The sequence below is a fragment of the Mustela nivalis genome, assembly GCF_964662115.1.
Source record: "Mustela nivalis genome assembly, chromosome: 17".
Taxonomy (NCBI): Eukaryota; Metazoa; Chordata; class Mammalia; order Carnivora; family Mustelidae; genus Mustela; species Mustela nivalis.
The window spans coordinates 21679031-21696213 of NC_139036.1; the positions used below are offsets into that span (position 1 = coordinate 21679031).

Genomic DNA, 17183 nt, shown 5'->3' on the forward strand with positions numbered 1-17183 from the left:
TGGTTCCCAAACCACATGAGGCACCTGGGCTCTCCCGCCTGCCTGACGCCTCCCTACAGACAAGCCTGCCCCTCATTCAGTGCCAGCTCTGGCGCACTCATGACCTCATGACTCAAACACCATCTCACTCAGTGTCTACTATGCCTCTACTATGCCTTCCAGCCTGCCTGGAAGACCCCTGTGCCAGCTGCCCCCCACAGGGATCTCCAAAGGCTAAAACGCCCCTGCAGCCAGCTTCCCTGGGATCAGCCTCTGTATTGGGCACACCTGGCTCCTCTCTCACAGAAGGACGTGGCTGCAACGGGGTGTCTGCCACACTCCAGATCTAGGCAGACCCAAGAAAAATAGCATGAGCAGCTAAGCCATCTGCCAGAGGTGGCTCGGGCTCTAGAAAGGAAGTGAGAATGCAGTGTGGAGTCTACCAGTCCCCTGTCTGAACCTCGAGAGTATCCCTGTTACCAGCTCCGGACCATCCCAGAGCCTTTCAGCTTCTCCAAACCTGCGGTCTCTGCCTGTCAAGTTAGGGACGACGCCAGTGAGATGCCGGGCAAGTCACTACCTCTGCAGAGCCCCGGCACCCTCCACGGTGTTATAGACGCGGTGTGAGGAGAAGCTGCTTCCCATCTCTGCGACTGGGGGCGGGGAGGGGTCAAGGCTGGGCTTGGCTGGGGGGCAGGGGCGACCATTCAACGCTCTCCAGCTCCCAAGTCCATGACTTTCAACACGTTACCACGGACAACCATTCCATGTTGTTGAGATTTCCTTCCTGGGCAGCAGGAAGCTGTAAGACCGGAGGGCCTCAATGTGTGCGTTTGAATGTTAAAAAAAAGTCCTAGGACACTCCATGTCACAGAGGAGCTGCCCTCAGCCTTCACAAAAACCAGCTCCTTCCTGCCAACTTTGGTGCTTTTTGTTTTTTGTTTAAAGATTTTATTTATTTGACAGAGAGAGAAAGAGGGAACACAAGCAGGGGTAGTGGGGGAGGGAGAAGCAGGCCTCCCACTGAGCAGGGAACCCGACACAGGGCTCGATCCCAGGACCCTGGGATCCTGACCTGAGCCCAAAGCAGTAACCCCTGAGCCACCCCGGTGTCCCTTCCTGCCAGTTTTGTAACTGTGGGCGTGCACCAGGTCAGGTCAGACACGTGTGACATGTTAAGAGCCCTCCTGGGTCCCCCCATTCACCCCCATGCACTCCCACCCCTCCTCCCCATGACAGGACCTTTCACGATCACGCCACTTCCTGTCCAGGAAATCTCTCCCAGGGAAAATTCCTAAATATACAAAGAACGGCAGAAATCATATTAACCCTGTGTTATAGAAATAGCCAAGGATGGGATGAACCTCCCCTTCTGACACACCACACCCCCTACACGCAATCAAACATTATTACGCAGCTACTTCAAAAGTGGGGGCGTTATTAAGTGTGAAGCTACAAAGAAAACATGCTGGCTAGCAATAGCGTATGATAAGAGCAAAACAAAACTGTTTATTCAGGATCGTTTGAATCAGTGTTGCCCAAGAGAAATACAATGCAAGCCACACACTTCCATTTTTGAGTCGCCACACTTTAAAAAGTGAGTGTATTTTACGAAATTAATTTTAACATTTTATTTAGCTTAATAGACCCCAATTATATATATTCAATGTATACAAAACATGAAAAGTTATTCGTGTTAATTTTTTTTTATATGAAGTCTTCAGAATTCAGCACCTCTTTGGACTCCTAGCCTTGAAATGACGGCACATCTCAACGTGGATTTGCCACGTTCCAAGGACAGAGTAGCCACATTGGCTCGTAACTACCTTATAGCACGGGTCTGACCCATTAGAAATTTTTAGAAGACTTAACTATTAGCTGGGGGGAAGAAAACCAGAAAGAAATACTGAAATTTTAATGATTGTGGACTTTTGCTGAGTCGTGGAAATATATGTATGACTTTTTTTTCCTCCTCCGTTTTCCAAGGTGTGTCTAAATAATAAATCCCTATTGCTTTTAAAATAATAGCAAGAGCCAGCAACTTTTTAATTTTATAATCAAAGGCGTTTGAAAGATCTGGCTGGGTGAACTGCACCTGCTAGGCACTAATCTACTGATGCCTCATGGGGGGGGGGGGGGGAGGGCCCTGTGCCCCTGACACTTGGCATAGGATATGCTCTCCAGGCTCACTGGCTGATCAGTTACTTGGCTGAGGTGGGGAGGGGTGGGTAGGCCGGCTGGATGGGAAGAGGGAACTAAGTGGTGAAAATAGTACATTACAGCAGATACAAGAGAAAACTAAACTCGGGCTCTTGTTTCCAAATCCCAAAGTGGCTCACTTGCTATCTGCATGACTTCAAACAAGTCACGTACCCATTCTGTGCTTTAATTTCCTCAAATATAAAGCAGCAACAAGAGAGTAATTCTTTCAGGGGTTTTGCGAGAATTAAGTGAGATTATCTAGACAAAGTGTTGATAGCACGGTGCCTGTCACACAGCCAACGTTTCCACGGGGTGTTCTTAGGGGGAAATCAATGAACCATCAGTGTGGTCAGGCTGTCCAACTCGTTCGGCAGTGGCCCTGGGACACAGGCTAAGAGCCACACTTGCCTTGGGTCCCTCCCCCCGCCGCTGTCCTCCCAGTCACACTCCCACAGGAGCCAGTCCGTGGATTTGTGTGTGGTCCCCCATGCCCGACAACCCCCCACCCAACCATTCCCCCTCTCCAGACCCCAGCTCCACAACCCGCTTACCTGCACTACCTCTGGCCTCACATTGAAGGTGCACAGCCAGTCACTGAAGCGAGGGTAGCTGTTGAGCTCCGAGGTCCTCTCACTGGGAGCCACGCTGAGCTTACACTGCTGTTGCTTGCAAATGTAGCGGACCAGCTTCGCCTGTGGGAGCCCAGGAAAGAGGAGGCCATTTTGTATGAGGTTCATACATGCACTCTACACCCCAAGCATTATGCACAAGAGCCTGCAGGGTGCCCCCCACCACCATCATTCAAACACCAGTGAAGTAGGAAATGGAGGAAGGAGGAGAGGAGAAGGGTCCAAGAAAGCCAGCAGAAGACCTGGAGAGCCCCCCAAGACCCTCTCCTCACCCCAGGGCTGGCTGACACAGCCTCACGCCCAGACCATGATCCTTAAGGACAATGGCCATACTGGTCAGGAGAGAGAATGGGGTAGAGACCAAAGAAGGGCTTCCTGAAGGCGCCTGGGTGGCTCAGTAGATTAAGTGTCTGCCTTCAACTCAGGTCATGATCCCAGGGTCCTGGGATCAAGCCCCACATCAAGCTTCCTGCTCAATGGAGAGCACTAAGCTTCTCTCTCTCCTTCTCCTTCTGCCTGATGCTCCCCTGCTTACACACACACTCTCTCTCTCTCTCTCTCTCTCTCACTATCTCTCTCTCTCGGTCTGATAAATCTCTACTGAAAAAAAGAAGGGCTTCCTGCCCTGGGAGGGTTGGAGGATGGGTAAGAACGTGAGGCTATGGAAGATGTGCGGGTTTGGGGAGAATGAGTCACCTCCCACTTAGAAGCCTTCCAGCCTATAATCAGGCTGCCTGGGCTGGGATCCGGGGGCTCAGGCACCCCCTAGCCCTATGACCCTGGGCGAGTTACTAAACCCCCATGCCCAGAAAAGCCTCAGTTTCCTCGTCCAGAAAATGGGATAACAACAGAAAATGGGATAATGTTATCCCATTTTCTGGACGAGGAAATGAAGCACTCAGAGCATACGCCAGCACCTGCTGGCATGCGGCATGACTGGCTGCAGTCTTCCACTTGGGCTCACCAGTAGGCTCTCAGGAAGCACACCCTGATATGTATGCAAATTTCAGATGTATGAGTCTATGCATTTTCCAAGGGAAAAGGGTCCACAGTTTTCAAAAGCCTCTCAAAAGGCTAAAACCTCAAGAAGATAAGTTTTTTTTTAAAGATTTTATTCATTTGACAGAGAGAGCACAAGCAGAGGGAGCAGCAGGCGGAGGGAGAGGGAGAAGCAGGCTCCCCGCTGAGCAGGGACTCCCAGGACCCTGGGATCATGACCTGAGCCCAAGGCAGACACTTAACCAACTGAGCCACCCAGGTGTCCCAAGAGGTTAAGTTTAAGTAAGGACAGCCTGGTTTTGGTCAGCCTGGTGCTCTCTCTGACAAACCCTGGGGTCCAACCAGGTGCCCGTGCACAATACTGATGAATGCAGAGGTGGGTGGGATGTGTGGGGGAGCCCCCCTCCAACCTCGGTCATGGCCTGGGACTGATTAAAAGGAGGATGAGCAGAACAGATAGCAATGAGCTCACAGCCCCAAGAGGAGAACCAGGGAGCTGCCAGGCTCGGCTGAGACCAGGGACCCAGGGACCCCATGAGGGCTCTTGTCACACTGACAAGACTCTAGTGACCTCCTCCTGGTGACTTTCAAGCTTCCCTGAAGGTGTGCACAACCTTCCAAAGTCCTGTTGGACCCTGCCGAGAGGAGCCATTTCCCGGTCTCCTAAAGGGTTTTCATTTTTAATGCATTCCTTTCTTCCTCATCTGCAAATATCTCAGTATATTTCTCTAAAGGATTCTTTTTGTTCCTCACAATACTAAAAAGTAGTAATAATTAGGGATATAATATTTCAAATATCTAGAAAGGCTCCCAAATTCCTAGCAGGAGCACTTGACCATGTGGGGACCACCGACCCCTCCAGCAGTCCAGAGAGGTCCTTAGTCCCTTTCTAAGAATAATGCTTCAAATGAAACACTTAGCATTACAAAGGAAATCAATTTTATTTAAATACAGTTCTCAAAATAATATTTAGAATGGTGACAGAGTACTAAGAGCCCATCTTTATTTCTTGCTTTGAAGATTTACTTATTTATTTGAGGGAGGGAGAGAGAGAGAGAGCACGCCACACGTGTGCATGCACCAGTGGGGGAGGGGCAAAGGGAGAGGGTCCCGGGAAAACTCCTCACTGAGCACAGAGCCTGATGTGGGGCTTGAACCCAGGACCCTGAGATCACAACCTGAACCAAAATCAAGAGCTGGATGCCTAACCAACTGAGCCACCCAGGGGCCCCTCGAAGCCCTTCTTTATTACCCCAAGAAACAACAGCTGACCATGGGTTTCATAACTGATAGCTTTGAAGCTGTGACAAGCGCAAACTACTTTTTTAGATATCATCACAACTGTAAGGTAATATGCAAACAGCTGTGCTTTTTGCTGGAGACCAAGTGACACATATGTCCTTGTGGCCTACATCCAAACTGAGTAACATTAAACTCCAGTTAAGGCAAGTGACATTAAAGATTCCTTTTGTTCCACTCCAAATTCATGGACCACCTGATTTCCATCCACAGACCCCAGGCAAAGAATCCCTATGGGGCGCCTGGATGGCTCAGTCAGTTAAGTGTCTGTCTTTGGCTCAGGTCATGATCCTAGGGTCCTGGAACCCAGGCCCATGTGGGCCTCCCTTGTTATCTGGGAATCTGCTTTTCCCTCTGCTCTTTCTCTTAAATAAATAAAATCTAAAAAAAAAAAAAAAAAAATCCTTGTGAGGAGTGAAAAGAGACCCACAATGACAACAAAACCATTGCTTCTCCACCAGCCTTTCTGAAATTTCCCTAGAAACTTTGGTCCTGGGCTCACAGGCTGCTAGCCTGAAGGGCGCCAGGCCCTCGTGTGGTCCTGAGCCCCGTTAAATCCTGCCACCTTCTAAGGGCTCAGTGGAAAGCAGGCACAATTTTCCAGAGAGGGAACACCGAGTCAGAACAAAGATAATTCCACCCAATTCCGTTTTGATAATTAGAGAAACTTCCACGGAGGCAAAGCCCAGCCTTCTTGGACCACATGCCTCGCAGATACCCCAAGATGACGTTGCTAATCAAACATTCTTTGCACCTCTCAGTGTCGCTGCTAATGGAACAGTCTTGGCAGAGGCTGGCAACCCTGGGTTGCCACAGAAGGGCATCCGCTGTGCCATCGTGGAACTAAGTCCCCGGGAACATCTTTAGAGCGCAGGTGAAAAAACAAGATGTGAGTGCAGCGTTTATGCTCTAGGATAAAGCAAAGGCACTTGTGTCCCTTGTCCAGACTCCCCCATCCAATGATCCATCCCTCCCAGGGTGACCACAGGCCAGTTCCAAAATCAATGGCCCCAACCTTCCTTCCCAGGCTCTTTACCACTCCACTCTACCCCTGACCCACCGTGCCCTGGAGGTGTACACTCACCTGCAAGTGACTTCTCAAAGACTTCTAGTACCTTCCTACCCCCGGAGCCTCTGCTCCAACTGCCTGCAGTAGCTTCGAGTACCCTCCTCCTCTGGCCACAGACCAGGTCTCTGGCAAGACCCCCAGCCCCAGACCTACTCACAACCCCTGCCTCCCATAGCATACGTGGGGTCTACACCGTGCCAGCAGCCCGTACCACAGTGGCCTCATTATTCACTCTTCTGACCCAGTCACCCCTGAGAGATTCAAGTTCCCAGGGCAGCAGATATAGTACCAGGCTTCGGAGTTGAACCACACTGGGGTTCAAGTGTAGGTTCTGCCACTTAACAGTTATGCGACCTCGGGGAAGTCGGCTTGTTTTTCTGAGTCCAGGTTCTCTCTGTCCAACAGGTGTGGTGACATGGAGCCCGTGGTCTGTTGGGGGGATTGAACTATGGTACAGAAAACCCCACAGCTACATTAAGTCCCCAGATGAGTACCCATCGGGGCAGGGACTGTGCCCACCTCATTCAGGACTGTCCCCACATGCCTATTACAGCACACAACACATGCTCACAACAGCCTGAGGAAGGAAGGAGGCAAGGACACAGCCGAGTTGAAGAGCTTCTCATAGCCTGCTCTTTCCCTCTCCAACCTCAGCTTCAAAGAGATAGGGCCAAGCATCAAATAACCGGACGGAGTCACAGAGGTCAGGATGCAGGCAGCGGCAGGGAAGGCTGCCCACCACTGGCGTGAGAACGGAGGACCAGACCAATTAAGAACGCGTCCACTCTATAGATGACTTTGACTGTCACAGGTCAACATCAAGACTGGCCAGCCCGGGGGCGCCTGGGTGGCTCAGGGGGTTAAAATCCTCTGCTTTCGGCTCAGGTCATGATCTCAGGGTCCTGGGATCAAGCCCCGCATCGGGCTCTCTGCTCCACAGGGAGCCTGCTTCCCCCTCTCTATCTGCCTGCCTCTCTGCCTACTTGTGATCTCTGCCTGTCAAATAAATAAATAAATAAATAAATAAATATTTAAAAAAAAAAAAAAGACTGGCCAGCCCAGCCTCAGCAATGAGCCAGGGTTGGGCTTTCTTGAATTCAGTCCCCTCCCACACATCTGGCCCCTTTTGTCCTCAAAGCCCTCTGCCCAGAAGGCTCTTCCCCAAGACCTCTTAAGCTCAACTTAGAACTCCACTCCTGCAGGGAGCCCTGCTCCTCAGCCCCACCCCCCCAACCAGAGCACTCATCCAAGTTCTAGTATTTAACTTGTCTGTCTCCCTCCTTAGACTGCCCTCTCCACGAGATCAGGTGTCTGATCTGTGTTCTGGGCCCCACTAGCAGAGCTCCTGGGGCACAAGGTTTGCCCCGTAAAACCTCTCGCTGGATGAATGGACACACGAACACAATGGATACATCTTGCAGAACTGACGGGCACGCAAATCAACCAGAACGATCGCAGAAACCAAGGCCAACAGCACAAACAGCCACTCAGGGGTCTGAGAGTCTCAAAAAGTAAGGCAAGTTCCCCAGAAGAGGGACGAGTGGCTTCTTTTCTTGAAGGCTGCTAGAGATCCCCGCCAGATAGCACACAGCAGCCCCCCAGGAAGGATGATGCTGAACTTGAAGGGACTCCTTCCTACACCCAGTTAGCCATCCATTCGCCTGGCCATGCTGACACAAGGCAAGAAGACACCCAGGGGCGCATGGTGACCCACTTGCCAGCAGGTCTGATGTCCCAGCAGCTGGTTCTCTTCCCCCCCCCCCCCTCCAGAGCTCATAAAGAAAACCACACCTACACGTTTGGTTTCTGCAAAGTCGCCAAGCTATTCTCATTCACAAAGGATTCACCCCAGGTGCAGCAGCTTCTAGCTGCGGGAGACAAGCCTGCCTCACTTTTTTGGAAAGCTGGTCACAGTCCCCGGGGGCTTCTTTGCCAGACAAACCACAGTGGGGGGCCTGTCAGCCCAGGGGCCAACAAGGGGACCGTTCAGGGACAGTGTCATTTTTTTCTTAACCACGAAACCACAAGATATAAACTTTCCGGAATAGAAAAGCACCTGGGGTTTCAGCAAAGGGACCAGCAGCAAGAGGAAAGAGTCATTGGCTCTCTGGCCACCACGGAGGACAGTGGGCTGGAGGTCACGTCTCACACCCTGCCCCCAATATGTTTTTGCTACACTGAATGTATGTCCCACTCCTATCCCGACATTCAGCCTGGCTTTGCAGCTGGTAAGTAGTACCTGCCACTAGGGTACACAGGAGGTGCTCCCCCCGACCCCGATCAAAGACCTTGGGAAATCCCCCTTCATTCAGCTTCAACCTCACCACCTATGAAAAGGGTATCATTTCATACAAATGGGGGCCAAGAGAGTCACCATATATAATACTACTTGGAATAAGAAAAAAAAAAAAGACAGGTCCTAAAACATTACTGTTGGTTACTCCAACCATATCTAAGAGGCGGCACTCCGCCTCAGGACAGACGGTCCTGGCCTCTCAGCCCCTTGTCACCACACTCCCTCTGCGAGTGGACACAAATCTAGCCGGTCGGTCTTCATTTCACCACCTGTAAAATAGGACTGATCTACCTCAAGAGGCTATTGTGGAGATTTATAGGAGAAAACAGGGAGGTAAATGTTCAGCAAAGCGCCTAGAAGAAGGAGATCCTGCACTCAGTGGGGCGCCCTCACCAAGCCACGCCTTCTGGTTCTCCTAAAACCTCTCTGGGCAACAGGGCAGTGTGGGTGGGACTGTACCCATTTCAGAGACTGGGGGGTTTTAAAGAAGACCCTGATGGCTGGCACTGGTCCTCAGGACAATGCTGGTGGAACCCAGAGATCGGGCACATTCATTTAAAGGCATGAGGGCCAGGACCTGGCTCCCATGTTGACTCCAGCTCACATGCGCCCCGCCTCTCCTCGGAGGGCTCACAGGTTCACATGATAGCACCAGAGAACATGGCTGGAGCACAGCGGCATCAACTCGGGGGCCCCTTGCCTCACCTGGCATACCGATCAAAGGCAAATATAACAGAATCTGCCCCCTGTAGCTGCTCTAGCGTGACTCTCACACAGATCTCCCAAACGGAGGTTGCCGTAAGCATGGCGTCGCGGTGGGGTTGGGGTTGGGGGAGGCTGTCAGATATCCCCAGAGAGCAGACACCTGTCAGAGCTCCCAAAGCACAGGAGAGAGAAACTTCCACAGAACAAGAAGCCGCTCTCAGAACTCAAGGGGAATCTGAGAGGCCTTCCACGTCGGCTCTGCTCAAAGTTCGTCCAACGTGCCTCTGTGTAGGCGTCCACAGCTCCCAAGACCACCCTCCAGAGAGAGAGCATCCCAGCTGTCACAGGCAACCCTGAGACATGCACTCAGCTACAGCCAGAGTCCTGACATCCTTTGGAAGCAGTCACAGCGGGGTGGGCTACTAGCGCCTTCACCACTGGTGAAATGGGCATCCCAGCAGAAAACTCTCGCAGGCTCCCACCAGACAGTGGGATGAGGGCCGGCCATTGGGTCTGACTGGCTGGGTGGTGCGGTGGTCATGTCCGGGCAGACACCCTACCCAGGTTCACAAACACGCCCATGCCTCCTGTGTACCACTGGCACCTGCTCCAGCCAATCGGGGGCCATGCCTCCTGTTGTTAACAGTTCCATCACCTGGAGAGGGAGGCACAGACTGAGCAGCCACGTAAATGGAAGGTCCAGCCGTGGTATTCTCACTCACCAGTGGGGTGGCCATGACTAGTTACCCCGTCTTAGTCTCCTCACCTATAGACTGGAGGGAGCAGCACATGCTCCACAGCTCTGCTGAAAACTCAACGATGGGATTCACCTGTGCAAGATGCTCAGGCCGACAGCTAGAACATACGAAGGGCTCACTACCTAGGGTGCTCTTAGCATCCGTGGCTTTGCAGACAACTGGTTCTGCGAAATAAAAGTCAGCCACCCCCAACCCTCCCTACAGCACCCGGGATGGGGAGGTCCCCTTTTGGCTGACCCCCAATCTGTGATCCAGGCTATGGAAGCAGCCAGATGCAGGACATCTGTAACCCTAACTTGACCGCAGGCGTTGACCACTGGAGCAGATGTCTGCCCTTCTCAGTGTCGCCGGTTTTCAGGGGTCAAGCAGGGCAGAAGGTTCAGTCTATGGGGACAGATGTGAAAGTCTGAAAGGTAAATGGACACATGAATCCCGGGCACAGACAGGGATGGTCGCCAGATTCCGCCGTACGGCAACGGGCTCTCTCAATTATGAATGTCCTATCTCTATTCCGTTATCAGCCTTTGAGTTAGAAGGACCTCTTCTATTTATGTAGTAACTTATCACCTTCTCTCCCTGGATCCTCAACGAAAATCCCAGGAGGTAGGAATTGCAGTAGACCCGTGAACACACGGGACTCATGTCCCAACCTTCACGTAACCCCAAAGCTGGCAACGTCCCTCTCAGCTTCTATCATTCTCCCCAAAAAACACAGTCCGGCATAAATGAAGACACCACAGACCCTTCTGGACCGTTGGTGGAAGCACTGTGTGCTCGACATCAAGTGGAAAACAACAGAGCCGTGTCGCGATGAGGATGCTGGGCAGCCTGCTAGGCTCACTCACTAAGGGACACCAGCCCTCCCTGCAAGCAGCAGTGTGCGGTTCTAAGCCCAGCCTCCTCTCACCGGCAAGTACAGTCCATTGCTTAGGGTCACTCACAAAGAGTCAAACCACAAATGCTAAACCCAGAAGCCTTGCAGGTGTATTTCACTATTCCCATCTTACAGATGAGGAACTGGGGTACCGAGAGCTTTGTAATCCTCTCCTGTGGTCAGAAGCCCCAAATCCAGCATTGCCCAGCCCGCTATAGGCACCAAATCGTCTGAATAAAAGGCCCAGACTTCCCCACTCTTCAAATGTGTCCACTCACCCAAGTGAGCCACCACCTCCAATCCTAATTTGCAAAACCTATCTTCTGAGCTACACCCCATCCCCAGCTCCAAACCAGCTCTGAATTCATCAAAACTAGCCACCACCCTACCCAGTATCTAGAGCCACCCCTTTCAAGGCTATCCCAGCATCTTTGCAGAGTAAGGTAAGAGGCACCTGGATGGCCACTTTGGACCAGCCTCTAGCTCACCAACACCTATAGGACCCTGACTCCCTCCTCCAGGTGGGCAACACCGTACTCTTTAAGAAGATGCTGACAGCAGGTTTTGCTAGTGCCCAGCCCCCGTCCACCCTGTCCCAAACTCCAGGGAGTTGCTAAAGTTCTTTAGACTTACTCCAATCTTCCCTAGATAGTTCCTGAAACAGCCGCTCCTTCTCAGGCATCTCTGGCCCTGCCCGGGCCTTAGGGCTGTTCCTCTCACTTTTCCCACCCCCTCCCCAAAGCCGGAGTGCACTTCTGGGGACTTCCTGCCAGCCCAGCCAGCGAAGCCGTCTGCTTTGGCTGCCACGGCCAACGTGTTGCAAAATGATTTCTGAGAACGTAAGGAAGCCTCTGGAGGTCGTGACGCAGCTGCCAGCTCCACATGTGGGCACAGGCCGACCACAGCCCACAGTTCCAAGAGCACCAGAGGCAGCCCTGGGTCCCCTACACTGCTGAGCCCCCCAGAGCCCTCAAGGGGACCCAGAAGGGCTGTTTTTGGCAAGCAAAGGGCCCAGGAAACAAGACTGCCAAGCCAGCAGGGCCAGGAGAAGAGCAAGTGACCTCAATCCCCAGGCTGGGCCTTCTGCAACCAGTGGTCCTCTACCCAGCTCTGTCCTGCGCCCATGCTTTCCTGGGGACGCTGACAGCCATGTGCATTCGTGCGGAGACAATCTCCCCGCCAAGCCTTCCACTAGCAACCCTGCCCTGACGTCAAACTCAGAGTCGGGGAACTTCAAATACAAACAAACAAGTCTGCCCCAGACCACAAGTGGAGCCGTTCCCAAGGAGGCCAGAGAGGATGTGGCCACAACTGGGAACCTAGGGCTCCCTGCCCTCCCTTGACTCCCCTGGAGCCGCAGACTCCGAGGCCTGACAAAAGGCTGCAGATGGGAGCCTCGGGCCCAGGCTGAGACCAAATGGGCTCCATCTCCGGCATCGGTGACAGATGTGAGTGCCTGCCTGGGGCTGGTGACCCCATCCAGAATCATGTGCGATCAGCAGCCCCCCTTAGATAACAGCACCGGCTGTTACTGCCCCTGCACTAGGTATGAGTATGCAGGGAAGGCAGAGCCAGCTGTGACCAGGAGGCATACACAAAGCTTCCTGGGAAAGAGAGAGCTGGAGCCGGGCCATGGATGGCTCCAGACGGGGCTTTGCTAGGCAACACCCCCTCTTCCGTCGCAGGCTCCGCAGCGGTCATGACACTTGACAGGGAAGATCTGGAAGAGGAAGGTAGTTCCCTGACCTCAATATCCTCAGACAGTCTCCACCTGAGAAGCCATGGGTGAGTCAAAAGCATGTGCTCTTCGGAAAGCAACTTTTCACTTGGCAAGCTGCTGGAGCAAGCGTCTCGGGGTTACCTTTCCCGTTTTGCTTCGTGCCCCAGTTTAATCCTAGAAGCTCCCAGGACTCTGTGTTTCTGAACCAGCAGTCCTAGGCGGGGACTGTGGGACAAAAAGGACTAAATCATGAGAAAGCAAGACACCTGCTTCATCCCTTAACTGCCCTGGGCCTCCCGTGATTGCAAGAGGGAAAGGAAGGAGAACTTCTCCATCTATAATCCTATAATCCTACCTATAATATAATATAATCTATCTATCTCTATCTATAATCTATCTCTATCTATAATCACGCGACAACCGGTCAGGAGATGTGTTCCCAAGGCCAGCACCACAACACAGTCCTAAGCCACCGAGGGCAAGGCGACAGACGACTTACCCATGAACAGGCCTCACGGGAGAGTTGTGGGAGGCAAAGCAGGCCATCCCCAACACAGTCTCAATGCTTGGTGGGAAATGCAGGGGAGGGCAGACACAGGTGCTATCCACAAACCAGATTCCAAAATGACACCACCTTTGTCTCGGTTCACTCACTCAACTCCATCTGCCTGCCTGAAGCTCACCAGGCCCAGAGCATGGCTTGGTCTGTAACCCGTCAAGTGCAAAAGGTAATCCCAGAGATGTCCTGACATTTGTAATACTGGAGAGGACATAGGTGCGAATTACTAAATGGAGGCCTAGAAAAAAAAAGCAGAGGGCACAACCTAACCCAAAGACGAAATCCAGCCGACGGGACCACCCCCTTAACTATCCTAAAAACCTTGTCTCCCGGAAGCTTCTAGAAGGATGGGATGGGAGAGGAGGAGGCACTTCAAATTCTGATCTGAGAGCACCGTGTGTAGGATACTGTGCTGTATGCCAGGGATACAAAAGGCTTTCTTTTCCAGGAGCAGGATTGTTTGCCTAGCAACCACAGACAAGGAGAAAGGGCTACGGAGGGAGCAGGGGTCAAGAGCAAGTGAATGCCACAATTGTCAATCAGTTGATAGAGGTCAACTGATGTGATAGCAAACGCCCCCAAATGATGACGGCCTCTGCCTCGGCGTTGCCCATGACCTATCTAATGTCCATTCCTGACTTGCTCCTCACTCCCAGGCTGATTTTGTTTTGTCACCGTGCCCAGTGATAAACTGGTCTGAGTCAGTGTTTGTCTACGCCGACTTCACACCACACTAACACGAGGCCCAGCCTAGACTCCCATGGGATAGGTGGGGGGGTTCCCAGCATGGCTGTGGTGTAGATCTGTGTGTGACAGTTCCGGTCAGTGGGATGCAAGGCCCCATCCACTGGACTGCTGGGAAGGGTCTGCTTTCCTCACAAGGGGGGCAAGCTCTGGGGCTGTCCACCACCTCCTTCCTGCTTTAAAGATCGGACTGCCCAGAATGATCCAGAGAATCAGAGACAGCAGCACTGTTCAGCTGCTGTCAACACGTAAGCCATTTAACCCCCAACTTCTCACTACAGAAAAAACCTAATGGCCTATTTGTTGAAGTCACATTTTCTGTTACTTGCAAAGTAGAGTGGTCCTTTCTGCTAATGCTAATTATGCCCACGCTATCTCAAACCTCTTTCTAAAGCTTTTATTTAATTTCATGTTTCTAAGCCGAAGGCTTCCTGTTGGCTTTCAGAAAACCTGCAAAAGGAAAAAGTATCCCTTCAGTCTTCTTGGGACCACATGCTATCCAGAGGCATACCTCCAAACGTCCTTCCAAATTTCAAAGAGCAGCTATGTTTTCATGAAGTCCAATTTGCCTGTTTCTTTTTTTTTTTTTCTTTTTCTTTTTCGGTTTGTGCTTTTCATTTCCTAAGCAATTTTTGCCAAGCCCACATTCACAAAGATGCTCCCCCCCCCCATGCTCTGTTAAGTTTTATAGTTTAATCTTTGTTTAGGTTGGTCTATGATCTATAAAATTGGAAGTCATTTTTGTATTCCAAGACTGTTTTTACCATAAGCCTGGACTGATTTTTAAATTGGATATTCCAATTTAAAGTGCTCTGCACTTTAAGTGTATTGTCTCATCCACAGTCATGTGAGACCTCTGACTGGGGCTATGATAGGGGTTTCTTGGACCCACAAGCCAGGGGACAGCTGATGTCACGTGGAGCATGTCACCTCTGCTGCAACAGAGGTTTAAGTACTTGCTGTGGGATCCCAAGGAGACTGGGTCTAATTGTGGGGTGTGATGCTACAGTCCTGGGAAGGCAGCAACAGGCTGGGGTGAGCTGTGAGGTATGGCACATAGGGTAAGGGACAGAGAAGGCACTTCGGGTGGGGGCACATTGTGAACAAAATCAGAGTATGACAAGTTTGTTTTGTTTTGTTTTGTTTTGTTTTGTTTTGTTTTGTTTGAGAGAGAGGTGGGGGGGGAGAGAGAATTCTAAGTGGGCTCCACGTCCAGTGCCAAGCCTGATGGCAGGGCTCAATCTCATGACCCTGAGACCATGACCTGAACCCAAATCAAGAGTCAGATGCTTAACCAAATGAACTACCCAGGCGCCCGTGGCAGAAACTTAAATATATGTATATGGCCAATAGCCGAAGAGTAGAGAGGATGGGAAAGGGCAGGAGAGCAAAGTCACCCAGGGGTCAGGGCCCACACATGCAGATCCAGGAAGGTTCTGGAAGGTCCCGGAAGGTCACACTGAAGCATCTACAATCGGTCTCACAGCATGGAGAGGAAAGCAAAGGAAAACACCTGATCAGATTTGCATTTTTGAACCATCATCATTCTGGAAACCACGCGGAGGATAGATTGAAATGCGTGTGGAGAAACCAGAGAGGCAGGAAAATCAATTAAAAAGCCACCGCCATTCAGCAAGTGATGAGAACAAAAGGTAATTTCATTAGTGACAACGTGGGTGTAGAGGAAGGAGCAAATTCTAGAGATGTTTTATTAGCAGTTTGACTATAAAGACAAGACTTCCCTGATTGCTTGTCCAGGGAACGTTTGGCATGCCAACCCCGTGGAATGCAGGAAACTGAGAGCTGACCGGCTCGGTGAAGCCAGCTCAGGCCGCACGCAGCTCCCACCCCAGCTATCTCCCCACTCCTGAGCTCTGTCCCTTCGCCTTCTCCCAGGCAGAGGGAAACCCTGGACCTGCTGAGAACAAGAGCCCACCCCTCTGACAGTTCATCTCCAGCTTCCCCGCAGCCCCCCGGGGTGGATCAGACAGGGGCTAGGGAGGGGCGGCACTGCCAGGGCAGCCAGACCCCGGAGGAGTCTTCACCAGCCAGCTTAGGGCTGCTGGCACTGTCTGGCCCCCTCCAACCTGTCTGTGCAGGAAACATGCCACCCTATTAAGGAGAGAGGGCCCAGCAGATCATGGGGATTAGTGTCAAACAGATCCAAGTTCAAATCTCACCCCCACGCTAAGCTAAGGGACCTACCAGTTCAGGGACCATGAGCAACTGACACAATGTCTCTGAGCCTTTATTTCCTGTTGTAAATGAGGCAGTGGGATTGGAGGTGCCAGGGGGTGGGGGGGGGGGAGGAGGCTCAAAACATGGCTGTAAAGACAAAAACGATATAGTATCTGCCAGCAGCTGACGTGCTGTAAGTGACCGGCAAATATTTGTCTCCATCTCCTTCTCCACAACCTCGATTGTGGGAAAGGCTGGGCTCTGACAGCTAACAGGCAGACAGGGGCAGGGCATGGGGGGAACCTGGAAAGGCCAGTGTCCCACTGCAGGTGTCAATTCCCGAACTACTAACGCAGCTGCGGTCTCCCCGTTGAGCAAGGAGAACGAGCAGCTACAGAACCAAATAGTTCTGACCGTGAGCTAGTCTCCTCCTACCCCCCCCCCCCGAGGGTGATGTTAAGTCAATAGATTAAAACCGAGCACTCCTCAAACAGTCAGTTTTGCCAAAGTCACTCCTCAAATGCCTCAGAAGGAGGGGAGTGGGGGGGGCGGAGCTGGACCACGCCACCCATACCTTTTATCATAAGGGATCTGTGATGGTCATTCAACTACCTACGGCATTCCTCATTATAACATCTTCATCGCTCTCATTTTATCTGAGCAGAGGAAGTTAAAACAAAGTTTGGGATGGAACTGCCATGGGGCTGAGGTGACGTCAGCTCTGGGAGACGGGAGCCGCTGAAGACGACCCACTCCAACAAACAACAGCCAAAGACGACCGAATTTCTCCCCTGAGCCCTGCACACCGCAGCAGACACAGCGCTGACTGGGCTCATGTCATCCACAAGCTCACTAGCAGAGAGTGAGAAAGGGCTCAGATAACAGAAAGTCACTATGGAGTCATCTCAGGAACGTGAGCCAGAGACAGTATGAGGAATGGTCAAGGACTTGAGGCTTAGAACCTGGCAGACCTGAGTTCAAATTCCACCTCTACCTGCTGTCCAGTTGCCCCAACAAGGGCAATTTAAGTGAACTTTGCTATGTCTCAGTTCTCATATCTGTAAAATATGGGGAGTCATAGTACTACCTTCCTGGGAGGGAAAGTGAAGCAGTTAGCCCTAGGCCTGGTGGACGGTAACACTCACCTCCTATCATCTTTATCATAAAAATTC

The 17183-nt window shown here is 51.8% G+C and overlaps 1 protein-coding gene and 1 long non-coding RNA gene across 4 annotated transcripts in view; one reads left to right on the forward strand and one right to left on the reverse strand.

Moving 5' to 3' along the window:
* KSR1 (kinase suppressor of ras 1) overlaps nucleotides 1-17183 on the reverse strand; it is a 147595-nt gene that overhangs the window by 66121 nt on the left and 64291 nt on the right. For all 3 annotated transcript variants that reach the window (XM_082707101.1, XM_082707102.1, XM_082707103.1), the window contains exon 2: nucleotides 2733-2873. In XM_082707101.1, coding sequence (XP_082563227.1) covers nucleotides 2733-2873 — 141 coding nt within the window. The remainder of the gene's footprint in view (nucleotides 1-2732; nucleotides 2874-17183) is intronic.
* The window catches only part of LOC309851704, a 146762-nt gene continuing 144550 nt past the window's right edge, over nucleotides 14972-17183 (forward strand). The window contains exon 1 of the long non-coding RNA XR_014304884.1: nucleotides 14972-15171. This is a non-coding gene — a long non-coding RNA (uncharacterized lncRNA). The remainder of the gene's footprint in view (nucleotides 15172-17183) is intronic.